The 26244-nt window shown below is 39.9% G+C and overlaps 4 protein-coding genes across 6 annotated transcripts; 3 read left to right on the top strand and 1 right to left on the bottom strand.

Moving 5' to 3' along the window:
• The first annotated feature begins 816 nt into the window (after window positions 1–816).
• LOC110985446 (uncharacterized) lies at window positions 817–2702 on the top strand. The gene is made up of 2 exons (XM_022246477.2): window positions 817–1379; window positions 1658–2702. The coding sequence occupies exons 1-2, from the start codon at window positions 1164–1166 to the stop codon at window positions 1883–1885; spliced, it is 444 nt and encodes a 147-aa protein (XP_022102169.1). The 5' UTR covers window positions 817–1163; the 3' UTR covers window positions 1886–2702.
• LOC110985445 (G patch domain-containing protein 3-like) lies at window positions 2435–9618 on the bottom strand. 2 transcript variants are annotated; one of them, XM_022246476.2, is made up of 7 exons: window positions 9040–9618; window positions 7225–7691; window positions 6563–6737; window positions 6284–6343; window positions 5663–5880; window positions 5009–5139; window positions 2435–3918 (listed from the first exon to the last, which is right to left on the bottom strand). In XM_022246476.2, exons 1-7 carry the CDS (start codon window positions 9578–9580, stop codon window positions 3654–3656), a joined length of 1857 nt encoding a protein of 618 aa, XP_022102168.2. In that variant the 5' UTR covers window positions 9581–9618; the 3' UTR covers window positions 2435–3653. The 2 variants fall into 2 exon arrangements, with proteins under 2 accessions (XP_022102168.2, XP_086997140.1); XM_087141014.1 differs by having other exon boundaries at window positions 8966–9086.
• Window positions 9619–9767: 149 nt separating this feature from the next.
• LOC110985447 (leydig cell tumor 10 kDa protein homolog) lies at window positions 9768–14122 on the top strand. 2 transcript variants are annotated; one of them, XM_022246478.2, is made up of 4 exons: window positions 9768–9900; window positions 11160–11274; window positions 12586–12641; window positions 13534–14122. In XM_022246478.2, the coding sequence occupies exons 2-4, from the start codon at window positions 11178–11180 to the stop codon at window positions 13669–13671; spliced, it is 291 nt and encodes a 96-aa protein (XP_022102170.2). In that variant the 5' UTR covers window positions 9768–9900; window positions 11160–11177; the 3' UTR covers window positions 13672–14122. The 2 variants fall into 2 exon arrangements, with proteins under 2 accessions (XP_022102170.2, XP_022102171.2); XM_022246479.2 differs by having other exon boundaries at window positions 9787–9975.
• A 144-nt stretch (window positions 14123–14266) lies between these two features.
• LOC110985456 (putative G protein-coupled receptor No18) lies at window positions 14267–24604 on the top strand. Its single transcript, XM_022246493.2, has 4 exons — window positions 14267–16338; window positions 21745–21961; window positions 23293–23466; window positions 23735–24604. Exons 1-4 carry the CDS (start codon window positions 15306–15308, stop codon window positions 24228–24230), a joined length of 1920 nt encoding a protein of 639 aa, XP_022102185.2. The 5' UTR covers window positions 14267–15305; the 3' UTR covers window positions 24231–24604.
• Window positions 24605–26244: the final 1640 nt, after the last annotated feature.

Genomic DNA, 26244 nt, shown 5'->3' with positions numbered 1-26244 from the left:
TGACGTCCAATCAGCCGTGGATCCGGGGGTTAACCCCCCCCCCTCTAAAAAAGGGGAGGGGGTAAAGAAAATGGGGGAAATAATAAAAACAACTAGAGTAAGTGCACCGATACCATTGTAAACAATGTGCGTCATGTTATGTTTCATCATTGTTTCCCGGCGCTCAGTTGTCTGCAAAAAATCTCCGACCTGACCTCCCCCCGGAAAATTCCTGGATCTGCCCCTAATTGATGATGGTGTGTGTCTTTAAATTAGAATATCCTGTTCATTAACAATACGTTAATATTTGTAATTATGATAAACACCTTCAATCTTTGTAAATGTAAAAAGGGACTAAATTAAATGTTCTGACTTTATATAGGTGAACAATTATGATTGTCGCTGATTACGCGCAAATTAATTTGTTTTCGTCTTTATTTACTCTTGCGAGTTATCGTTAAGTTTCTCCAAAGGATCTCGTAATTTTGAAACAGTGTTCACTGTGAAGATTGAGTATACTAAGCAGGCCTGCTCTTTGCCAAATTTTGTTTAATTTAATTCTTATATTTTCTAATAAAACGTCAGCTATAACAATATCACCACCGTACTCTGACAAGAATTTTCGTTGGATTCATCGAGAAGAAAACTGTGACTCTAATCTGACTTGAATGACAACTAATCAACTACCTTCAATATGATTGGAATTTTCGCCGTAAAGAAGTGAATTTTTTATTATGACCCGGCTTCCCAGCACCGTGATTCACACGCCCACCACTTGACCACTGCAAAAACTACGAGACAGCTGACCTATCAATGTGAAAACTGTAGAGGGCGCACTATACAAAATTTGACTTTACACTGCGCGGGCCGGCGCTATACATGTACAATCTTTGCTTTATAAAATCTGTATATAGGCAACGTTATTCGTTTCCATAGAAATTGTATAGGCCTGCAATCATTGATGACGAAACGGATTTGAGGTACCTCATAGACCTAGAGAGGTCTATGGGCGGATAGAGGGGGATTAGGAACTGCCGATATCAACAAAGAGTAGATCAGCACAAGTGATCCAAGCCACGCGAACTGAAACTTAAGTTGTTAACCACCGTCGCCAGTTTTGATTTCCCCAGGCGCGGGAGGCTTTTCGGCGTTCGACTCCGCGCAAGGGGTATAACTAGAAGAGGATGATGGCATCGGATTCAGAGAGCAGTACATCTTTGCCTTCTGCTATCACTTTTGATGTGATGCTTAATGACTCTGCCAGCACCAAAACTCGGCAAGCTAAGTGTCCTGAAAGATTCCAGAAAGGCCAGACAAATACAGTGGTAGACACTGACATGACTGAGGAGAGAGCACGGAAAATGAAAGAAAAGCAGCTTAAAGCTCAAAGACGTAGAGAGGTAAAGAGTTTTGATACACTGCACACTTGATTTAAACCAGCCTCTTAATGATTACTTCCAATCTTTCTGGTAACTTACCCTGTAGGGTGATATATATTGCTGGTGAATGGGACATCCCCAAGTAAAGAACTGTGAGAAGAAAAACAAACTAATTATGAAAATCTCCATCGTAATTAAAGAGAGGGAGATGGAAAAAAAAAATTAATGTGTTTTTCTGTCTTTAGCTATTCTTGTTATCCATAACACATAATTGTTACTCCATAATATTCTTTCTGCAGGAGCAAGAAGCAGCAAGGCGTCTCCGGATTAACCAGCGACAAGAACAGTGTCGTCTCATGGCCTCTAAGATGGAGAAGTTGCTAGCCCAGGATGCCAAGAGGCAGGGGTTAGCTGGTACTGAGAACATTCGGCCAATGACTCGTAGGGAAGCTGGAGCAATGATTCAAAGTGTTCACAGAGACTTCCAACAGCTAGGAGCAGAACTCAGCAAAGATATGGGAACATAAAACCAAGAACGGATGTGAAGTCTTGAATTTCCACGTCTCGTAGTTTTAACTGCAGAAGTCTTCCTGCTGTGTTGGGACCAAGCAGAACCATTCAATACCAAAGTTTACAAAGAACATTTGCCTGGTTCCAAAATTAAGGAAGAGATTTTAAAAAAGAATTTTGTGGGACGTGAGCATAGCCCTCAATAACTCATGTTGCCAAAGTTGTTGGTTTCCTTTGCTGTTTCTTTTTTATATTATAGTTGAACCTCGTTAATAAGAGCACTGTTGATACAAGATTTTGCTAATAACAAGGAAATTGTTAGGTCCCAATCCTTTGTTTTTCATTGTTATTCCTGATAATACAAGGTTCCTGTTACAACAATTTGCCAAGTCTGAAGGACCTCTTATTAGCGAGGTTCGACTGCATCTCAATTTTAAAGTTTTCTTTCTATTGCATATGTGCTGTAGTGTGTTTTCCAAGTCATTTATTTATCATTTAAAGTCGTCAGAATGTAGGATGAAATTCTCACTCAGTAAACTTGTTGCCTTCAACGTAAACAGTCAGAGTTGAAGATCCACGGCTGTGGATGAAACTTTATTTCTTCGAAAGAAAAGCCACTACTTTGGACTACTAAATATTGCAGTTTGTTCGAACTTTCTAACATGTACATGAACACAGAAAGATTCACAATGCTTTTGGAAATATTAAATTCAAAAGGACTTCTGAAACATTGCTAAATACATGTACATATGTGTACTGTATACTGAGTGTTGAACACAGAGATGCGATTTAGCAAAATAAACGGAAATTGTTCGATGTCATTTCAGCGATGAATCTGGCGTGTTTTGCCACTTTGACAAGTGCTTTCACAGATTTTCTGGGCAGATATGAACAATAACAAATAACTTCAAGAACAAATGTAGAAAAACTACAAAGATAGTAACATTTAGACTGGCCAAAATATCACTAAGACTTAAGAACCTTCTTGGTTTCAAAATCCAGCAACAGAGTTTCACTGTGCTAAAAATGCATGTATTAAGCATCCGCTTGTTTCATTATTAACAATAGCTGAAGGGTGAATTGGGGGTAACAAAAAGACTTCTGCAGATTGTGAAGAAATCTCTGGAAAACTCCTCATTACAAACTTTTGATTATAAGTTTAAGGTGTAAGAATTCCATACCCATCATATGTGATAAAACACATTTTGGGGTAAATTATTTACTCAAATAAATGTGTTTCAAATGAAATGCAGTTATGCAGAAGCAGCAGGACAGAATTCAATGTTTGATGAGACGTACCTGCAATTAAATACCTATGCCAATACAGGAATCTTCATTTCTAGCATTGAAAAAAGCAGTTTTGAAATGTTACACTTTGGAATAAGTTCAAACTTTCTGACGACAAACATCCATAAACCAAGATAAACAGTTTTTTCTGGAAATACAAATATCTGTCAACTGGGAGGACATTTGCAACATCAGTTAAAGCAAAACATGCATTATATACTGGTAAATAAAGAACACAGAGGTTATTCGGCAAAATAAACAGAAATCCTTAAATATTATAATTATATGCAGGCTTGAAGCAAATCTGCAAAGTTTTCTCACTTTCTGAGTGCTTAACGAATGTCTGAGCCCACAGTAACAGATAACTCCAAAAACAAATACACGCAAGCTACAAAGGCAAACTTTGGGACTGGCTTAAATTAACATAAATTAATATTTTAATATATAAATATCAATACAAAAATATAGATCAAATTTGCTTTGTTTCATGACGTTTATTTAAAGAGAACTTTTCTCTTCAGGTGTTAGGCTTTGCAGTCTCTTTAAACCAGTGTCTGTGGATTTTGTGAAGTTGACACTGTTTCTGTATTTTAAACTGTGAGGCCCTTGTGATCTGAGAAGTCTCTCCACAGGATCAGTTGTCTCTGGGTCATCGTAGATGGTTGAGATAATCACCGCTCGCTTGCCCTTTTTAGGTCTTGTGAAGGAATTGTCTTGGAACATATTGGAACTTTGATCAGGTAACAGTTGCTTCCCGTAATATCTACAACAGACAAAAAATGTCAACTGAAAGTTACCAAAATAAATTCATGAATATCTCAGACACTTTAATCTCATAAAATTGGAGTTAAATTATTGATCATCTAAGCCAACATGAATTTCTGACTTATTTTAATTTTTTCATCCAAAAGGGAATTTATGAACAAAAATGAAAGTGTAATAGAATGGTATTAAACTAGTACATTGAAAACCTGATAGGGGTCTGGTAAAAGGCCAAGATGAATTTACTAAGTAATATAGAAGTAAAAAGAACTAAATTTATAACAGTATGGGGAGGTCAGACATAAAGCCTAAGCTTGCACTGGGTCTGCCCCATGAAGGAGAAAGCCTCTAATGTACACAATTCTTAGGGTAAAAACATTAATAATAAAGAAGTGTGAAGGTCATCATGACTTAGGTTTAATAAATTAATACGTTGAGAATAAGCATTCTAATTCTTAGTTTACAACTCTAGTTACAACTTGGTCATTATTGCAGAAATATTGTGCCCTTAATTATCATTGTCATTAACTGCCACATTGAGTAGAAGTTTTTTATACCTTTTCCATGTTCCTTATGTAAAATAGAACATTTTGGGTGATCAATTGCACTGGTTCTGTTTAGCCTATTCTGTAATGTTTGCATATAAACAGGTTAAATAACAAAAAGCATCCACATTTACTAGCTCTTTGATGCTTAGCGAGAATCACTTCATCTGATCAACCACACTAAAAAACAAAGAATCCAAACAGATCTTAATTGAAAACAATGCAGACAGTGTTGCAAAGGTGAACTGTTTTCATTATGAAAGGTAGATATCGGGTATCTGCTTCATATTGGAACCAGACATGGCATGTCCTTACACAGCAGTGACATCCTTTTAGTTAAAAGGGAAGTCACTGCTTGTAGCTCACAGGTTCATGGATACTCGACGTCAGACGTTCTGAGTGCATACAACCAATTTCTGTTGAAATGTCCAGTCTTTGCATCAGTACAAGGCATGTATTTGGAGCCAGTTGAAACCTTCCCACTAAGCCTATCTCTTCTCTACTGATGAGGGAAAGCTTCTAGTTAGACTGAGATAGAACCCTTACCCAAAACCTCTTTTGTCAAAGCTGTTCTGTCCTTCGTTGTGTAATGCTGTACTTATTCCTTTGTTTCCATCTTTTCCCAAGCCTTCACCTTCCATCCAACCCTGTGCCTCCATCATCTTCCTGCCAAAACCCTGAGAAAAAATGGTTTAGTGCTTTGTGCTGTTGGTAAAACTTAACAAAAGTTACTGTTTACACTGAACAAGCATCAATTTAAATTTCAGAGTGTAATTCTACTCAGTTTTTCAGCCTCTCGTTGCTTGTCGAAGACACTCTGCTTGTGTACAATATTCAACTTTGTGACGTTAGGTTATAGTGAAACTGTTACAACTCATAACCTGCAGTATTGCAGTCAAGACCTCTTAAGACCTACACAAGACCCCCCCATCTGAATTCAAGTCACTAAACTATAATGAACAGCAACAAAAGCATTCCTTTGTGATTGTTCACCGTTACTTGTGACTAGTCTCATGTCTGGTCATGTGATGGTCTTAGCTACAACACTGGTCACTGTCAAATTAATAATATTTTAGATATATCAGAAGTTAAATACATGTATGTATGATAAGTTTGACATTTCAAAGGGACAGAATACTCCCCCAACATGACACTGATTGTCAAGTATAACTTTTTTGAGTATGACATGGAAATTCTTACTTTGGTATGTTTCTCAAATGCTCCAATAGGTCGTGCTTGGTCCTCAGCAATTCTTTTCTCTGCTGCAACCTTTAATTTGGCTCTTCGCCTGTCAAGTTTCATTTGTCTTTTTGTTGCATTCCATGATGGCTTGAAGGCACTGACAATCTCGATGCCATCAAGCCTTCTCTGTTGCTCTCTCATCTGAAGGAAGTCTCGAGCATCTTTATCTCCTCCAGCTAAGGAACCAGGTGTATGTACATGTACATATAAACCTGGGCTCGACCGAAATCAATCTAAGATGGAAACACAGGCACTTGCCTCTTCCTTCCAAGCAAAGATGAAAATCTTTTCTATCCACTCCTAACAAACTTTTAAAAACTGCTTTACCTTGGTGCTACCTGACATAGCTAACATTACACCAAATAATGTGAAAGGAAATACAGATTTATGCACTAAATAGAAGAGCTTGATGTGAAATGGGAGTTTGTACATTTTGTATAGAAAAAGGCTGCTTGTCTCCAATTGTTTTTGCTGTCGTCACAACAAGTGGGCAGGTGACTAAGTCTTGAAGAATCAGCTGAGAAAATTTTCCAAAGCGGTAACTGATTCCCACTCAGTCAGTAAATACAATGCACTCACCTGGATCATAGTAACCACTCATGTCAACATCCCAGTCGTCAGCAGTTTTCTCATCAAAATCTGTCAACCAAAAGTTTTATGGGAAAAAATTGTAGCAACTTCCTTGTTTTTTAATGAAATAATGTGAAGATTATTAAATTTTGGCATGTTACTGAAAACTCAGACTTGAATTATACGAGGTGTGATATAGCTGAGTTACCATTTGTTTTCTTCATTTCGACACAAAATTCCTTTGAACTAACTTTTGGCCCCAATTTTCCATTAACCTCCAAAACCTACCTCCTTCTTGCTTATCCCAGAATGCCGCATCAGTGTAAAAGACAAGACCACTGCTCCCTTTGTCCCATGTGACCTCCATCTCGCTCTCAAACAGACGCTCAGTTGTTCTCTCCTGATTGGTTACATCATTGTGTAAGGCTTCATAACGCTCCCATTCCTCACCTGAATCATTATCCTGAGGGAAATGGAAATTTCATCTTTTTAAACCATGAAGGCCATTTCACATTTACGAAATTAGAAGTTGATTTATTAATGGCATAATTTTGATTTGAATTGTTATTGTTACAAAGTGCCTTGCTTAGGGACAGTACAGTCATCATAATGAAGACTGGGCCTGTCATTATTGCAGTACATGAAGATCATAACTTGCTATCCACTCTAGCTAGAGCTATCTCCTCATTTGCGAAGAAGAGACTGGCTGATGGGAGTGCAGTACACAGGGACCAAACATTTCAAGAGAAATCAGGTGCATATGCTCACTGCTCGGTGCACCCATTGCCAGGCATGCATGAAGTTGTACCCATGCACAGAGAGTTCTCACTATACAAATGTCACTATTATACATGTATGTGACAACATCCCCTCCCTTGTTCCCGCATGAGGTGGAGTTGGGAAGTTACACAAACAAAAATTATCAATACAAAAGCATGACAGACACGCACCTCATCTGATTTGGGAGGTGAAATACTCTGATTGTTGTAGCTACTTTCAGGTCTTGTTTCCTGCCTCTTTGTCTCGCTTGGCGAGGAACTTCTGTCTTTCCTTTTCCGCTTGTTTTTCTTCTTCTTTTTTTTCTTCTGCTTCACTTGACTTGAGACCTGAGTTTCTACCACAGTATCATTATAGTCCAATCCTACATTTCCATATCTTCTGTTGGACTGACTCTTGGGAAAGACAAGTCCCAGATGTTTGATGAGCCAAGGTGGAAATTGACATTCTTTGATCAGCTGACTATAGACTGAAGTGGGTGTACCAACATTTCCATTGGGCATGATATCAGGTGGGTTGAGCTCAGGTAACTGACGTAGTATTGATTTTGGCATTTTAGTACTGATTGTTATAGGTGTGGGCCGTTCAGGCTTCCTTTTTGACTTTAAAAAGGTGTCCTTTTGGGGGGTAAACTGTGGCTCTGTAATTAAAAAAAAAAGAAACTTTTTGAAAGGTTTGAATGAATAAAAACTCATATTAGTTAAATGGACATTTAATAATAAACAGGAATTCAATAAAAGAAATGCTGTTTCAGATGCTCATGACATTAAGATTTTACCAACATCACGGACCTTTTCCCAATTTCAACTTCCTTGACACTCATTTACAAACCAATCACTCAGTCAAGTCAGTTCAGTTGGTCAGTCGGTCAGTCAGATCGGCAGTCAGTCAGTGAATAGCAACAAATACTGCAGAATACAATCAAAGTATTCAATGCAAATGAGCCGATATTTTCCCTCCACTCCACGGGCAGAGTTTACATTTTCATTCAAAGGTGAATTATGAAATTTGAGAAATATAAAATTTGAAACATTCAGTGCAACATATTAAATTATATACACTACTCAAAAGAATTAAAGGAACAAGAAAACAGAATGTTTTTGTCATGGTCTATATGGGCTACCATCAGAACAAGAAGCATTAATTTTCACATAACTTTAATGCCTCTTGTTCTAATAGTAATAGTAGCCCATATAGACCATGACAAAAACATTCTGTTCACTTGTTCCTTTAATTCTTTTGAGTAGTGTATTATACAATACTCAGACATGTACATGTAGCAATCATATGGCATTGCTTGAAAGTCAAAATAATGACTGATTGGATGACAGGGTACTCCCAGAACTGTTGGGTCCAATGTCAGACCCCACAGTTCTGGGAGTACTGACAGGGTACGGGGGACAACTCAACAGTTTCCCAACCAAACTAGGGACAACTCGACCCTTGAGACACCTCAATCATCTATGCCTCAAATGGACAGACAACTCCACCAGTGAGATAAATTGCCTCTTAATGAGAGCATGTGCACTTCACAATCCCTTTGTCCACACTTTTTCTCCAAATTTGAAAAGCAAAAAAAGAAAAACAATTTCCTGCCATGGGGAGGGGGCAATTCACTGTCTCCCAGACTGACAGACTAATGACTGATCATCTGTGCTTATGTACAACACTATCTGTGCACATCATGCCCAGCAAGCCACGTCACAAAGTAATGTGACATACACAAATTTGCCAAACACATCAATCTTTTATCTGTGTTAATACATGCACATGTAAATGCCTGCACTCCATCATGTTCATGCCTTGTGTGGTCAAGATTTCTTAATGGATAACTTGATAAACGATGCTGTTGTTCCACTGGTTGAGTTGTCCAAACAATTGAGCTGTCCAGAGTTGAGATGGTAAACACTCAACTGCACTGCCCGACATCCAATACACATCGTCAATGGAACACTTTATCAAAACATGGATTGGCCTGCAACAGTCACCTTCTTTATCAGTGACATCATCTAGAACTGTTATCCTCGATATGTGACACAGTTCTGCCATCAGTGAGCCTTTACGGTCCACCCAATTCTTCTTGCTGTACATCTGGAGGAACTTTTCCAAGTTGGATTTTGTCAGTCGAATGACACAGCATGACCGTTCATGTTGATTGCGTTTTGCTGCATTGGGATTCTTTCCTTTCTTTTTCTTACAGGCTCCAGCTATCGTTCGCATATTCTGGTCTCTAGTTCTGTCTACTGGATTTCCATCATGCCCTTGCCTTCCATGGGTTGTGACGCCATGGGGAGGCCCACATATGGCTGCACAAGGAACGCTGTTGGTTTCTTTTGGAGCTTCGATTTGGACCTCATTTTCAGTTAGATTCTGCAAGGGTCTATGTTTGAAATGAAAGCAGTGGAATCCACCAGCCTCAAGAAATTGCGAAAAGTAATTTCGAAGATCCCTGGAACGAAATACACTTGGAATATTCGTCACAGCGGCGAAGACGATTTCGTCGTCGACGTGAGAACTGGACGCAGCCATGTTTACATGTTATTTAACTGAACATCATCGAAGTTGCATTTCTCTTTTAAGTAAAATAGACTTTCAAAGTATGAAATTTCCTTAGCTTAATAACACACAAAAATATGCATACACAACATTGTTAATTAATTTTCAAAAGATTTTACATGTATATTTAACAAAAATTTGAAATATTGCGCGTTGACACTTACAGTTTCTATAAATACACGGCAGAGCCTAAACGAAAAAGCCAGCACGTGCTAAATCGGAGGACATTGGACATTTTTACACGGTACCCTGCCAAGCTGAGGCCATTCGGTCATTTTTCCAAATCGCAGTAGGTACGACAGACATTTATGCCTTTTAACAGTGGTTTGGCTTGTTCTTTTGCGTAAGAGTTCCACGTGAAGAATAAAGTGAGTCTCATTCGGTTTGTGTGCAGGACTAGGGTGTGTAGGCCATATGGAGGTGTAGGTCTATGATGCAGGCCTACAAGTTGAACTGTGGGGTCCATCCCGCTCCCACGAACCGGAGCGAGGCGGATCGATGTCGTACCCCACATTTCTGGGGGTAGGCCTATAAAAACTCTTTCCCTTTCTGAGTATGCGATAAAGCTGAGATTGTTATGTCCCTAGTGGTCCCAACTGTGTTATTTTAGGACAGCGGCTGACTTACATGTAACTGTGTAACTGTGTTTGGAATTAGCATGTGTATAGGCACATGAATGATGTAGTAAGCAGTGTAAGCCATCAGGTTATGGTAACTGCGCTTTAATAAGTTGTGGCAATTTATTCACCTTGTATAAATTAGTAGCTGGTACTCATGCTGAATGCTTTCGCCAAATCACAGTTGCGTATGGGTAACGGTTCACCATGTGGCAAATGGCACAGCTGTATTTGGAACGTTTTTCAGTAGTTTGCCACAATGCATATAAACATGATACTATGCGCACATGTGCTCAGTGATGCCAGTACCATGCCTGCAGCGTTTGATCCCCAACTTAAGTTGGGCATGAGAACATGTAACCGTATTCCAAGTAACCAGGACTCTACAAATCACCTCTTGTAACATTTGGACTTGTTGCTGACCATATCCAAATGCCGTAGTTACTCAGACTAGCCTGTGTCAGCAACATCAGGGTTGGACATTATAGACAAGCCCCCTGCACTGTATACATGCTGCTCTTCAAGGGATACAGCTGGTCAGGCAACATACCTGTAGCTATACATGTATTTGGTATGTTTCGGTGTGATCAGTGATTGGTCAATTTTGTGGTACAGTGTGTCATCCCTCCCTGATCAACTGTACAGCTTTTCTTGCTAATATCCTTGACTGTATAAGCATGAGGACCCTATTTTGGCCAACGTGACTTCTGACAGGTGGCAAAATTGGGGACCAGTTTCAGCTACATAGACATTCCTGGCTGTGTTAATGAGAAAAGTTCAAAAATAGAAAATATGATGGATAGAGTAGTGCAATCAACGGATCCACAATCATACCCAACAGCTACACTGTACATGAAAATAATGAGACACCTATCACAGAAAGGCATCCGTCTGCCGTCTCTAACCTAATAATATTTTCTTTTATGTATGAACAGGAAGTAAATTCAAGCAAAATGCCACAAGGGAAAAAAAAAATGAAAATTCAAGTTCTGGGCAGGAAGAGTGCAAAGCATTCCCATATGAAAAAGAAGGCAACAGGTGTAAAGAAAGGTCAGAAAAGGATGACGATTTATTGATTGACAAATACAATGAAAGAAATTATGTGACATCATTGACTTTTCTCTCTGTGCAAAGGTCATCAGTTACACCATTCTCCATAGATCATATTCAGTGTTGGAGGTCTTGAGGCCAGCCTTTCAAAGCCTTGGCCTCAGCCTCGCTACCCAATGACTTGGTCTTTGCCTTGGCTTCGGAACTTTCTGGACTCAAAGAATCAGTCAAGGCTGGTTCGAGGGCACCCATTTTTAGTCAGTTTTCTCCGCTTCCCCAGAATTTTTTCATGACAAAGTACTTGCAACGTGCATGTGCCTGAATTATTTTAGTATACAAATACATGGTACGGTACCTAGACTCCCTAATGACGCGATGAAGCTAAATACATGTAGGGAACATTCTTATTTTCATTGATTGTTCCGTGAATTAGGCTGCATGTACTTATTGAATGTTTTGTAGTGGCAATCTAGCTGAATAATTTTCGCAATCTGGAACTAGAAAAATGACTCATTATAATTTTTGGAAGCACTCCTGATTTTTTCTTTCATTTCATGTTGAAAAATCGTTACATTCACTCACAAAATTATTTGGTTGCAGGACTTTTTTGGCAACTCTGCGACTATCTGTAAGCCGTCTTACAATATTTTTTTGGAATTAATAACCTGCATTTAAGGCTTTCTTCTTGTTTTTATAATTGAAAATACTGAGAAATTATTTTGTGGGGAATTTGTATGTATTAAGAGCTATTAAAGTTTTCATATTTTTCTTTTTTAGTGATGATGGATGACCGTACTCTTACTTTGTTTAAAGAAATATAAAAATTGAACTTTTCAACACCTGCCAAACACGAGTTCATTATGCCCATTCAGGTTTGTTTAGTAGTATTGTTTACATTGTTAACCTGAATGTAACTAATCAATGAAACACAGCACTTGGTTGTTTTCCGTGGACAAAATAATTGGGCATATTTGTGTAGTGTCATGGGCAACAGTTTTTTGTGGATCTAGATGAATCTTGTGTGCCAGCCAACAGTGCCAAAAGTAGTTATGTTATGCGTGTATGTGTAACAACTGGCCTTGGCCTCCGCCTCGGAGACCGTGGCCTCAGACTCAAATGGCAAAGACGTGGCCTTGGCCTTGGAGATCCTGGCCTCAGACTCAGCCTTGGCCTTGAAGGTTGTGGACTTGACCCCAACACTGATCAGACTGTATTCATGTGTCATAATCATATAAATAATGATGTTTATGTATGATAGTATTCATCCCACTTACTGATAATCTTATACTTTGATCTTTGTTTTAAATTAAGGCCGGTATATTGCTCCTAAGAAAGCTAAGGAAGTCAAGATGTCCAAATTGAAGAAGGTATGTATATGATGAGGAAGTTAACCCTAACCCCCTATGCCTTTTTACAAGGAACCATCCTGAATCCTCCGAAATCCTCCAATTTTCAACATGAAAAAATTGCATTCAGCCCAAATCCTCCAAAATTTCTTGAAAATGTCATTTGGAGGTGTGCCTGACTTCCCAAATCCTTCAAAATCTTCTGGCAATTCCAGTCATTACATTGAGGCAGTGCGAATGGCATTCTTGAGCAGTGCGGTTGATGCAATAGAAATATTGGGCTGAATTTGTGTTTGACTAAGCACAAACAACATACATGTAAGGTCTAATCCACGACCTTTACGCAAGGCATCCTTCAAAATCAGCCATGCACTTTTGCCATACATCCTGAATCCTCCAGATTCTTCCACTTTGCAGAAAAGGATTATAGAGGATTTGGGAGGGTTAGGGTTGATGTATGCAACTGGTGGTGTAAGGAAGGAGAAACCTTGAAAGAAATGATTAGGGAGGGGCAGATGTTGGGGGAGTTGAATATTTAGGACAAGGCTTCACAGGATTTATACTTATTCCTCATTAGTTTAGGTTGAATGGTAAATTGTCCAAATTCTGGTGTTATATATAATATTACAGAGGAATGTATTTGATGATTTTTGGCTTCTTCAAACAAATTGCAACAAATCCAAGGCTGGTGAGTCAGCAAGTGTTATTTAAATGCTGTGTATCATATCAACTTCCTGGGAAGGTGAAAATAGAAGGGTACTACTACTCTGTAAAATGCACCATTTACAGTAAGTAGACTAAAACACCACACACTGTGACTCCACTGAACCCTTTTTAGAAAACTGCCAATTTTTATCAGGAATTTTAGAAACATCTTTTTATTTATAAAGTTTTTATTTATATTTATGAACAGAATCTGCAGAAGGCAATTGATAGCAATAATGAGAAGGAAGTGGTTGCTATGGCAGCTGCAAGGGAACCAAGGCCTATGAAGGTGTTGAATCTTCCATCGCCAGATCTAGGAGGAAAAAAGAGTACCAAAAAGAAATGAACAGATGCCTCTCAGAACTGTAATTGATGCTGAATTTATTTATTAAACAGAAATCCAGAAGTAGGTGTGGAATGGAAGGAGAGGATCGAATTGTTTCATAGTACATATTTTAAAACATTTTCAGTTGTCGAATTCCATTTAACAGGTTCTGATAATTTTGTCAACTTCAGGTCCAAAGTGGATCTTAATGGACGAGATAAAGATGACTCTGAACATTATCAGAAGACAGTTTTTATTCTTCATAAATTCTAAACTGGCTTTTAATTAATAATGACATCTGTGCCATTTTTGTACAAAACTGTAATTATTTCATACTCTGACATCAAGGAGATGCAGTGCTTATTGCAGAATTAGTTGTTGGTTGATCTTAACAGAAATTCCTGTTTACTCAGATGTACAGGTTTAGAGATAAACATAAACATACAGTGTCTGTCAGTTGGTTGCAATTGAATTGGAATAACTTTCTTGTGCAGTATTTTACCGGATTCATCTCACAAACTGCAATTTACTGTGATAATGTGAACAATAATCCCCAAATCAAAGAATCATACAATTTGATTCCATTTTTTCCCATACCCTCATAGTTTCCTCAAGTTTCCATAATTTAGCACATTTGTATAATTATGAAGTATCCAGACCATGATCATTTATATCATTGAAATTTTCGTGCTTCAGGCTCGGAGCATATCATTATAAGTTTGATTGGGGAGCGCTTGTTTCACATGGATCAAGATGTCCATCAGTGTTACTTGGTTGGTTCCCATAGAGTTGTGTGTAATTTCAAGCCACAGCCAAGCGATTTGTATACATAGATCAGATTTTCTGAAGTGGACACTGCCCTCTCTAGTCTAGTTGCAGATCACCCAGCGCTTCACATTAATTAGGAGAAACATCCGGGTGCCGACGACGACGCTTCAACGCCCTTAATTTGCAACTCCGTTGAAATCTAGAAATGACACGACAGAAAATTGTCTTGTATTGATTTTACGACGCTTTTAGCGTCGATCTGCGCACTTCTGCGTTTGAAAACGGGGCCGTATGTGTCGGCTTCAATTCTTAATACGATCAGACGATTGAAAGTAAGGAGTCAAGATACAAAATACATAAAGGTATGTTAAATTCAGACTTTTCAAGCTGCAAATATTTGTGGAAAAGTCTTTCAGGATGATTCTACACGTAAAATTAATAGAAAAAATAACGGCAATTTACCGCGAATTGACTTCCTGCGATGGTCGTGTATCTGCACGTGCAGTGGGCGTGGTTTAAACTGAAGTGGCGCCCACACTTACGAACCAGATACTGCATGTACTGTGTCGACTCCGCGGGCGCGCGCGAAGAAGTTCAACACAGAGCTTCAGTTTTAATGCAGACATGCGCAGACAGCGCTCGTGAAATCCCTCTTTCAAGCACGGCACCGTACTAGTGACGGGATAAACGATCATACGGCGCATTCGCAACCGAAAGAGTTATAAGAGCTCGTACAGACGGCTGCAGGTGGCTGTTTATTGTGAGTGCAAAATATGAATTAGTAGCAATCGACCTTACTCCTTGATGAATATACGTATAAGTTACTCCAGGGAGTGTCTTATCGTAGAATAATATGACGACTGTGATGCGATCATGAGTTACTCGTGATGTGGTCTGTGAGGCTCGGCAGATCACTTTTCTCTTCGGGTTCAGGACAGCTGAGATTCGCTGGTAACGATAGCAATTTGACGTTTCCAGCTACTGCCATTGAGGATGAAGATGATACAACTTGGGGGTTCTTTCCAGAAGAGGAGGTTAGTCTTCAAATTCGTTGGCCTATCGGGCTGCTTCTCACCTCCCTCACAGTTTTCATTGCACTGGGGAACACCCTGGTAGTCCTGGCCGTACTCCTTGAGCGTCAACTGAGAACCTTTGAGAACTTCTTCTTTGTCTCTCTGGCTATCGCAGATCTGTCCATTGCCCTATTCGTCTTGCCTCTAACTCTGAGTGTTGAGTTGTCAGACGGCAAATGGCACTTCGGTCGTGCTGCTTGCGATTTCTTCATCTTCGTGGACGTGTCGTGTTGCACTGCTTCAATTCTCCATCTCTGCACAATTGGGCTCAACCGTTTCTGGTCTATTTCATCCCCACTAAAATATACCACTAAACAGACCAACAGACGAGCTTTCCTCACCATCATATCAATGTGGCTTCTCTCCTTCGTCGTTGCATCACCTCCAATATTCGGCTGGCCGCAACGATCCAAAAAAATCACCAATCAGTGCACCTACGATGAAGACCGGCTTTACGTTGTCTGCTCAGCACTAGGATCTTTCTACATTCCCCTCGTTGTCATGGTAATTGTGTACTTTAGAATTTATCGTCTGTCTAAAAAAGGCGCACAGTTCAGAAGATCGCAGGGCCGGGAGAATGATGTTTCAACGAGGCGTTGGCGTAGGCATGTCACCGAGAGTAACCAGCGCTCCCGTGGTTTTGTTGACGGTGCTGCCATGCATGCTGTCAGGCGTCCTGACCGGGCCAACTCCAGTGAGCTAGCCAAATCTCCTACAGCCAAGCCTCAGCCGCAGAATGCTAAGAAGGGGCCGAAATTCTGGTCCATTGTTTCCCGAGCGGCATCGAAGGGGACATCAAAGGAATCAAGAATGCGATTTGTTGAGGTCAAAACGGCAAAGACATTAGGTAAGAGAATGACCTTTCAAAGATGTGCTTCACGGCATTATAAATAAGCTGGGGAAAACTGGGCTGATCAAAACAAGTCCAAACGCTACCACGTCAATTGCCTGCATGTTGGAATCAGGTTTGCACAGCTTCCATTATCCACTGAAATTATCTCAGGAACAGTAGCAGAATACGTAAAATATTTAAAAGGCATTGGATTTTATGAACTCAATACAAACGGCGGCTCTGGACATGTGAACGAATTAAAGGCTTGAGATTTCCTATAAGACGATAGGGCCAGGTACTTTCTTGAGCGATTGAGAGGAAGCGCGTCTTCCATTATTGAGCCAAACAGATCCTCAAAAAAAAAATTAATGTAGCTCGTGAATTTAGATAACTGGTGTGACTCTCTTGGAAAGGGGTAGAAATTGGTCAAATTCAATAGCAATTCAATTGTATATCTTTAATAGGGTCATTCATAATTCGCACACGCAGCGAGAATGTTTTACCATTCTCTTATTAGCGGACCAACCACATGCGGCAGTATCATTACAGTGTTCCTGTGAGGCCGAGAAAACAGTATCATAAAAGAAATAAACTAGAGCAGTTTTACCATGGGTGGAAATCCGGGGGTTGGGGTGGGGAATGTATCCCCCGACTTTTTGACCGGGGGGGGGTTACCAATATAATTATCACCCCCTCTTTCAAGTTACTGACTATGCGCACCCTTAATTAAATAATGATCAGCCTGCACCACCGACTCCGCACTTGCCGGCGTTACAATCTCACCTGGAATGGAGGCCGACTTAAACCTAAATCATCCCCCAACACGTGACAAGAAATCTCCGCCCATGGCTTTTGCAGCTATCATCCAATAGACACGCAGCCTGGCTTGCTTGGAAAACAATGAAATCTTTTATTACAAAAGAAAGGGTGGATCATAATAATTGGTTTCTGCGTCTTTAATCCATTTGAAAGGAAATGGTTATTTGTAACCTACAGGTTTACGACCCTATTCGCCGCCCTTAGGGGGCAGGAAAGCAGATGGTCACTTTTCGGCAACCCACTTATACAATCTATTTTACCGGTATCAAACAAGCATGAAAGTAGAATTCGCGGTTATCAAAATGTTCGACCCACTCTTCTGCCTGCCCGAAAGAAGAAAAGCAGATGGCCACTTTCTTGCAGCCTTAAGTTGTCAAAACGTTCGATCAACTTCTCTGCTTTTTGACGTGCAAAAAGTAGATGGCCACTTTTAGCCGCCCGCAAATACAGGAATAGTAAAATCTGCTTTTGCGGTAGCAGAAAAGTAGAATAATGCCTTGCAGCAAAATGGTCATTCTTCTTTTAAGGTATAGCAGAAAAGTAAACCAAAAATTGCATACGTAAAATCTGCTGCTCTAGTATTCTGATCTAATAGCAAAGCAGATGAGCACTTTTTGTCCTCCATACATATCTGTCATGAAGTTATTACAGAAGAGGCTGTTTGCGATTCTTGTATTCAGTGGAGTTTAAACCGTTGATATTCACAATGATGAACAGCATGTATCACTGGCAGGATACCAGTGAGGGTGCACGTATTCCCCAGCAGATGTTCGTTCCCCAGGTACTCCTTGATATGTCAACTGAAATGAACTAAAATTATACCAAAAATAGCAGTTGATTAATGTCTACCCCCCCGAAAAATCATGTGCATTCCCTAGGGTCCCTCGAATGTTTCACCCTTGCTACGCAAATAATATTCCATTCATCTTAAATCTGGAGCAGATCGGCAAATGTAGTGTCAATTTGAGTTACACCCTAAAAGTTTGGACTTTGAAATCGGACAAATTTTTAAAGACGGTTGTGTTGTGCTATTATTTCTTTTATGGTGGTGCATTCCTTGGTTACGAAATTCACTACAGAATGACGTATTATATCTTGAATATTCAGCATTGTGCCACGCGGCATGCTAGCTACTGGTACAGCTCACACGACCAACCAACACTTTCGACTCCGTAGATTTGTTGTCAGTCTCTGGTATTAACGACGAGGCAATGAATCTAAGACCGTTAGCAAATAAACTCACCAATACTTGAAAAGGTTATGTGCGACTGTTCAAATAACGCAGACTGTGTAAGTAACAATTATTTTGCCTTGCTGACAAGGAAAATTAAGGAAGCGTATATGGAACATGTCTAAAAAGAAATTGTCGCAAGGACAAATCACTATTTTTCCGAGGCGAATTACTATTAATTTTGCCCACATGGACTTCACCTAAGTGGATAATATTTCGTAATTTCGACTGGTAGTCCGCAGAGGCGAATCAATGTTGCATATTTTTAATCATGTCCTAAATACGCTGCTGTAGAAATTAGACAAGTCAATGTAAGGCAGTGAGAAAATTCCAAGTATCTGTAATTGGTTTTTGTACAGAGCGGTTGTCAGGGGAGCACACACAAGATAACTTGGTATGTCATCAATGATTAACCTGGGTTTGATTTCATCCAAAGTTCCGCCTCATATTTTTTTCCACTGTCTCCTTGCAATCATCCTCCTGATGGGCAGGAAAGATGTTTAATTATTAAAGATATTTAATGGGCATAGTTTGTGTTGTATATAGAGTGGAGCCAGACACGACGCAAGAAACTAAATTACTCTCCTTGCAGGGGCGGATTCAGGAATTTTTCCAGGGGGAGGGTCAGGCTGATCATTTTTTTATGTTTCATTTTTTGCAGACAAGTGGACCGAAAATGAAACATTACATGACATAGACCTACATTGTTTACAAAAGTATTAGCGCACTTACCTTTGCTATTTTTATTGTTTCCCCAACTCCCTCCCCCGGGGGGGGATTCGACCCCTAAATCCACTGGATGCGCGACTGCCTTGAATTTCAGGCTTCATTGCACAAAAGACATATCAAGCAACAGGAAGGCCTCGTGTCTGCACGTGTGATCGATTAGTTGCTTCTTCAGTCAGTAGATGAGTTAGGTACCAAACAAGGCAGACGCACGAGCATGCATCAGACGCTAATAGTCAACCCAACCATTGATGAAAAAATTTCCTAAATGTCAATGTCGTCTACAGCACCTTGCATAGCAGTAGATAACTTAATTAATACACGTCCTGAAAATAAGCGTGAGCTTTGATTTAATCAGTTTGTGATTACCAACCTCTGTGAATGGTTCTTAGATGCAAAGTGGCTCCAGTGACGTGAGCCCGGGGATTTTGCCCATCTGTGGGAACTCTTGCCCTGACCAGTTGCCTCTTCCCTTTAAGAAGAGACTGGCTTACATAGCTAATGGCGGGCAAGGAAGACCAACTAAGAACAAAGCCGTATCTCCACAAAGATACAAATTTCGGAAAGGGTGTGCCCTCTCTCCCGGGAACTCTTGCCATCTTCTATACTCCCTCCTACGAGAGCCTGGCTACGCCGCTTAGAGACTCTTTTAGTAACAGAGTGAGGCATCTCATTTACATGTAATTTATTTGGCTACAGAAATCTACACACAAAGTTTGAGTGCACATAAACTGAGAAAATATTAATATCAGAAAGGAAGGTCTTAATCGAACACACATTCGTAACAAATGAGGCATGAGTCGAAGTGTGTTGCTAATTTAAACCCTATAACAGTTGAATACATGTAGGCTGTAGGCCTTATATTGAGAACTCACACCAAACACAAAACGATATCCTCCTTTATATACCGAATTATGAAAATGGCTGCTGACGTGGATTTAAAAGACTCCTGTGTGCAATGGCGAAGAAAAATGGACAGGAAAACTGTGGAAACAACATATATCGAACGAGAACCAGTCCCCTATAGTCCTATATAATTATACCCTCACTCAGTTCAAACAACAATGCGGTAAATATTATCCAAGATCAACAAGCTTATGAAAAGGAACTGGAGGTGCTTACACTTACCAATTCATGAAAAGAATTGACGTCATGGGAAATGTAACACCAACCTTGTGGTAAAGTACAATTATATAAATTGCGTTGTTTTGATCAACTTGTAGCAGATCTCTATGCGTAGGATATACATGTGTGTTACGGAACTAAACTGTCAATGACGTAATCAAGCATTATTCAAACATTTTAACCGTGTGCAATATGGACTCAAAAACATCAATTAATTGATTTCCATGTATAATAATATCATTACAGTAAATCGTCTTTTTTGTGTTAACACTTAAATCTTAGGGGACTGGTGTTTTGTTTTGATGTAGCAACCCACGTAGTGCAGCTCAAACTATTCCGTGCGGGCGTTTTAACCCATGGGAAATTGAGTTTCCTTGGCAATTTTCGAATTTTGAAGAACTTAAAGTTCCTATTCCTCAGTATGCTCCGCTAGTTAAATGCTGCTCAGAGAGAGTTGTGTAAGCAAAATAGAGTGAATGGTTGGGTGAACTCAGTGTTGTAACATTTGTCTTTTGTCTCATTAGTCGTAAATAAAGTATGTGTTTGAAACGAGAGTATATCACAGTGGATATAGGATGAGCTAAGCAGTTACATTAACAGTTATGTCAGATTGTAGTCACACGATATTCTTTTAACTCACCATTCGCTCAATGTCTGCCACTAGCTAAACGAAACTCGATGCCTACGTGCAACTCGGTGCGGATTGTCTTTTAAATTTGAAAGACCAAAATATGAATGCCACTTATGAATTTCACGACGTTGATTAGCGACCGACCGACAGGCTACATGCACAAGCCGTTATAGGAGTCGACTTGCTCCTTTTTAACTTTGCTGTGATTTGGAGCTGTCTTCAAACGTCTTTGCGAACATTTCTTTTACGTGTGTTGCTCGTACAAATGTAAAGATGGCGGTGACATATTTCATTTAGACATTCTCCTGGAGAAGGAAACAAAATGAACTGGATAATGCTTTGATTTCAATGTGGAATGAAAGCTTCAATCAGGAGATTCTTAATCATCGAAACGTATGGTCACTTGCCACACCCATAATAAAAAATCAACAAAAAGCTGAAATATGTTTGTATATAGAATTTGACTGCTGACATTTTTAAAACAGATAAAAACTGTTCCAACATGGCCCGTTTCAAACGTCGCGCTAGTGCCGTGCCGAATACAAAAAATCAAGTTGAAACGTGTTCGACACGGCATAAGCACGACATTTTGAAGCGGGCCTTAACCGTAAGCCTTGATGACACATGGGGCGAAGTAATTGTTTTCTTACAACCAAACCTGATGAACAAAGACAGGGTTCTTCATTAACAGCAAAGCCTTCTGGAATTGATTTCCCAAAGTGTTCATACCAGCCAAAGGTCTATTTTAACCGAAAATGTTTTCAATAGATTACAATGTAATCGCCTGGGAATATTGCACTACATGTATCACTAAACAATCCTTTGAGCCCGAGGAATTCATCCATGTTTCTCAGTTTCCTGCCATTCTTTGATTTCTTCCCGTATATAGGTCTCATCATGTCCGTCTTTGTAGTATGCTGGTTACCTTTCTTCCTTCTCTACGTCATCAAACCATTCTGTCCCAGCTGCCACATTCCTGTCACTTTGGACCGATCTGCTCTCTGGCTGGGCTATGCTAACAGTCTGTTTAACCCAATCATCTACATCTGCTGTAAACCTCTCTTCAGACAAACCTTCAAGAAGATTTTACTCCTTAAATGTTGCAAGTAAGTCAAGGCTTTGTAAACAAGTGGAAATTACAATAATTTTACTTCTCAAATTAGACAATGCATTACTAAGTGAAATCTTGAACAATGCAAAATAATTCCTGTTGAATCTTACACTGCAGCAAGAAAATAATATCGGTACAGCGTGTAAAAAACAACCCCCCCCCCCGAAACCCAACAGTAACATTTTTTCTCCCAAATAATCGCAAGAAATGGTTGTTTGGGTATAAATGAAACGTAATAGTTACATCTAGCATAATGCTTTATTGCTGAGGAACATCCTGCATGGTGGTACAGTGCTATTAGTACCGACTCTCAATGCGACATTTGATTCATCCATAGTCTCAGAATTTAAATAGCAAACCTGTCACGTTGTATCCATGTCAGCGTTACATCGATTTTTGTCACAAATGTGACTGTATTCATGTTTGTCTAATTTTCTTCAAAGGAACTTGAGTAAGGGAATGACACATGATTCAGTCATTTTATAGAAATTCCAACCTCCCACTTTTGGGTGCGCTTGTAATGCAGAACATGGCCGGCCACGGGGGCTGTTGATAGTGCGTGCATGGGAAGTCATTATTTGGGCAATCCGGAAACAAAATGCGTTCTGTTCCCACGACGCGCATTGCGCGGGGCTCCATGGAAACGCTGATGAAGACCGACAGAAATAAGTCCCAATGGAGTTTGAAGGCTTCTGTTATCGGGCCAATCGGCACTCGACTTCATTACATCAATTCTCGGCTCTCTCTGATGCGCCTTGATCTTGTCAATATTGGCAATCCAACACGGCTAATTCTGGTAGCATCCGCCGAACAACACGCAGTATTTGGTTTGACGAAATGTGTTCTTGGTCCTTGGAGTGGAAAACGTCATTATCGCTGAGTTTATGAAAGGACATGGATGGAAGGGAAAGGATTGACGACACGAAGGGGCTGCGGCTAACGACCAAAAAACTGGATATTAATGAAATCAATCTCAATAATTCGCGTCTGGAATTCCAACCGTAGTGAATGGCCAAAAATGGTTTATAAAGTTTAACTGACCTACACATTCTGCATACATCGCTTTAAAAAGTTTGGAAATAGGGATACCTGCGTCAAAACTAAGACAAGAAAATTATTAATAGTGGTTGTTCCATCTCTTATAGCAGCTGAAGCCAAATTGCAAAGAGGACTGGAATTATTTATGTTTAAAAATTAAAAACCACTTTAGTTGTCATACTTAAATTCAGATGAGAAGAGAAACAAACTCAAATAAGAAAACAACAAACAAAAAAACCTTCAATTATCTCATGTTTTATAACATCTCACTCCTTATCACTACTACAGCCTGATGGGACGATACACATTACACGTGGAGTGCTGTCCGTCAACCCGTCCCAGATTTCATCACATTCAACGAAGACATCACATCACTGATAAGGAATCGTCATTTTCCTGTCGAATGGAATACGGGCATTTGAGTGTCAACGTTCCCCCTGATATTTTACATATCGAAGAGAGGTGAGTCAGTATGTTGATGCGTAATGAAGGCTGACCTTCGATATTATGCAGTAAAGAAAAGTACACATGATAAAGAAGAGCTTGGCCTCTGTTGTTGAAATGCAGCAATGGCCCGTGCAGACACAACTTCGGAACGGTTGAAGTGTGTCCTTACATCTGGATGGATATCCACTTGAAGATCCAGAGCGCTAAAAGACCGGTACAGTCTTGTATATTGTAGCATGGCCAACTGAGGTTAAATATGACTTCTTTTATCTTCTCAAAACAGGTCTCACTCTGTGAGGTCAAACAAAAGGAAGCGATCCTTGGACCAGCTCAGCTGGACTTCAGCGTGCGTTGGTAAATATTACAATGGGTCCAGCAGCAGTCCCGCATCAGTGGATTGGACCTGTTTGGGTCACAATGTCAAACGAGTTCCCAATTCGTGCGTCTCAGACATACCTCAAGTTGTCGTGAGAAATGGAGACGATCATCAACCACACCAAACCTTCACTGGGATAACACACTCACAATCCACTAATCTGAGGAATTTTAGTAACATAAGCTTGGTGCCAGACACAGTGGAGAGTAAGGAAGACAGGGAAAGCAGGGCCAAACATCGGCCTAAAATGCGGACTGATCTCATCTTAAACTCAGATATTTCTCCGCGGGTGCGCGTTTTGAACCGACGATGCACGTGGTCTGAGCCAGCAAGGTGGACACAGCAAAAAAGTAGCTCGCTGTACCAACTGAAGAAAGTGACAGATATATTTAACCATCTTTAAAGCATATTTGGCTGCCTCTAGTGTGGCAAATAGAATGACACTCATTTTGACTTTAAAAGAAAAACCTCATTTGTTTTGCAGGTTTGAAGAAAATGACAGGAGCTGTTTAGACTAAGCTGGAAAATGTTGATTGGGGCTTGAATGTTATTTTACTGTGATTCTATGAATCTATATTTTTCACAAGAGGAGATTCCAAAGTTAAAAACCGCTTTTCTGTAGAGCACTGCAAGTTACAGACAATCATAGCTATTGTCCGAGTTAAATCTAGACAAATTAAAACAATACTTTTTCATTCACTTTTCACTGAACATCTTAGGTTACATAAAAATGCTTAGCGTAAAACGAACTACAAAACAAAGGTGGACTTACTCCTAAGGCTGTACAGACTTGGGTTGCTCAACCTTCCTAGATCGAACCAGCCCTGTTGCCAGTTTCAAGCATTAGATGGGTCCACAGCACTAACTAGGGGGAAAATCACGAACAAATTAATACAGAACTTCGATGCATATGGTTTTGCCGATAGTGGAGTCAGCTGCTCACAAAAGGATCGGTCTCCGCCCCCCCCCAGCGATGGGCCTTGATCGAAATGTTTGGTAATTGAAAAACTTTATTCATCAAACTGCATCATATTAAACTTGTGAAAAATGCACTGAACTGTACTGTACTGTGACTGCGTGAAAGTCACAGATTCGTATTGTGAAATTCAGCTTTGCCATTTCTAACGAAAAAGAATAATTGTATCTTGTCCATATTCGTCTTAATTGAGTCACAGTTTATACAAACCACCCGTACATCAATTTAAAGGAATGTCTTATCCTGAATCAGTCTGAACTTTTAACTTGTACAGCACTTCGACGAAACGCAACCATAAATTCATGTGACGAGCGCTTTTCTGACAAAGTGCATCCACTCCTCGACTGTTGGGGATATATTTTGCAACAAGGCTAAGCTTTATATAATGGGTATTGCCCTCACCCGAAGTATACATTAATAAACAATGCATGCTCAGTGCCTGTCCGAAAAAAGTCACAAGCCTACTCGGGTGGGACTCGAACCCACGACCTCCTGCTTGTGACTTTTTTCGCAGGCTCTCGGACAGGCACTGAGCATGCAGTGTTTATTAGTGTATACGTTGGGTGAGGGCGAAACCCGTTATATAAATTAACATCTCCCCAACGCAAAAAAAATACATCTTGAAAAAAGGCCTAGCTTAGATTAAACTGTATAAGTGAAACTGCATTTTCAGTTGATGTCTTTCTCCATTTACGATGGACAAAAAGTTTTGTTTGTTCTTGTACCTTCTCTCGACTGGATGAGGAGGATCCCCTTTTGTTTTGGTCCCTAGAAAACGGATTCTGTAATCTACCCTACCTCGGTGCTTGCATGGTCTACAAAAAACTAACATTTTGAGAAAACCGCGCTGTGTCCAAAAATTAATTAGTTAGGTGTAGTGTTCGATGCTACTGTCAGGCATTTCGACTTTGACAAAAAGGAGGAAATTTGAATCTTTACAAGACTACAAAGAAGTGAAAAACGACGTAATCAGCAGATCCAAGGAAAAGTTGCATGCCTGCACCGTAAGCCAGAGCTTTTTCCAGCATGAAGATTTTTGACTGACTTTATTATTTGGTGTCCCAAACGCGCGCACGACGTCACTTTAAATCTCAAAAAGAACTGTGAATGAAAAAAGTGGCGTACCACTATCTAGAGGCGTACCGTGACGTCGACTATGACATCACACTGATCCATCCTCAACTTTTCAGGTACAGTGAGACTGCTTGAATCTGTTTACCTTCAGTAAATAACCACGTGGAGTCATGCATTCATTTTTCATTACGAACATAACACTGGGTATTTACCAAAGACGTAGCACCCACATGATCAGTTTGTTTGGCATAGATGCGTTCGTGGCAAATCCAGAAATCGGATTGAGGGCGTTAATCTTTGGGGCTATATTTCACACTTGCCAATTTAATGCCTCTTTAAGATAAACTTAGGGGCTTTTCTTTTCCCT

The sequence above is a fragment of the Acanthaster planci genome, linkage group LG09 (genome assembly GCF_054643075.1).
Source record: "Acanthaster planci isolate LZ-2023a linkage group LG09, COTS_SCS, whole genome shotgun sequence".
In the NCBI taxonomy this organism is placed as follows: domain Eukaryota; kingdom Metazoa; phylum Echinodermata; class Asteroidea; order Valvatida; family Acanthasteridae; genus Acanthaster; species Acanthaster planci.
This window is presented reverse-complemented; position numbering and strand designations above follow the sequence as displayed.

Coding starts and splice junctions, on each gene's coding strand:
- LOC110985446 (XM_022246477.2), top strand. CDS start 1,164: ATGATGGCATCGGATTCAGAGAGCAGTACATCTTTGCCTTCTGCTATC. Junction 1,380..1,657: donor AAGCTCAAAGACGTAGAGAG/GTAAAGAGTTTT, acceptor TTCTTTCTGCAG/GAGCAAGAAGCAGCAAGGCG.
- LOC110985445 (XM_022246476.2), bottom strand. CDS start 9,580: ATGGCTGCGTCCAGTTCTCACGTCGACGACGAAATCGTCTTCGCCGCT. Junction 6,738..7,224: donor CACCTCCCAAATCAGATGAG/GTGCGTGTCTGT, acceptor CATTTCCCTCAG/GATAATGATTCAGGTGAGGA. Junction 5,140..5,662: donor CATTTGAGAAACATACCAAA/GTAAGAATTTCC, acceptor ATTTTTTCTCAG/GGTTTTGGCAGGAAGATGAT.
- LOC110985447 (XM_022246478.2), top strand. CDS start 11,178: ATGCCACAAGGGAAAAAAAAAATGAAAATTCAAGTTCTGGGCAGGAAG. Junction 11,275..12,585: donor GGCAACAGGTGTAAAGAAAG/GTCAGAAAAGGA, acceptor TTTTAAATTAAG/GCCGGTATATTGCTCCTAAG. Junction 12,642..13,533: donor AGATGTCCAAATTGAAGAAG/GTATGTATATGA, acceptor ATTTATGAACAG/AATCTGCAGAAGGCAATTGA.
- LOC110985456 (XM_022246493.2), top strand. CDS start 15,306: ATGTGGTCTGTGAGGCTCGGCAGATCACTTTTCTCTTCGGGTTCAGGA. Junction 21,962..23,292: donor TTACTCCTTAAATGTTGCAA/GTAAGTCAAGGC, acceptor TCACTACTACAG/CCTGATGGGACGATACACAT. Junction 23,467..23,734: donor ATTTTACATATCGAAGAGAG/GTGAGTCAGTAT, acceptor TTCTCAAAACAG/GTCTCACTCTGTGAGGTCAA.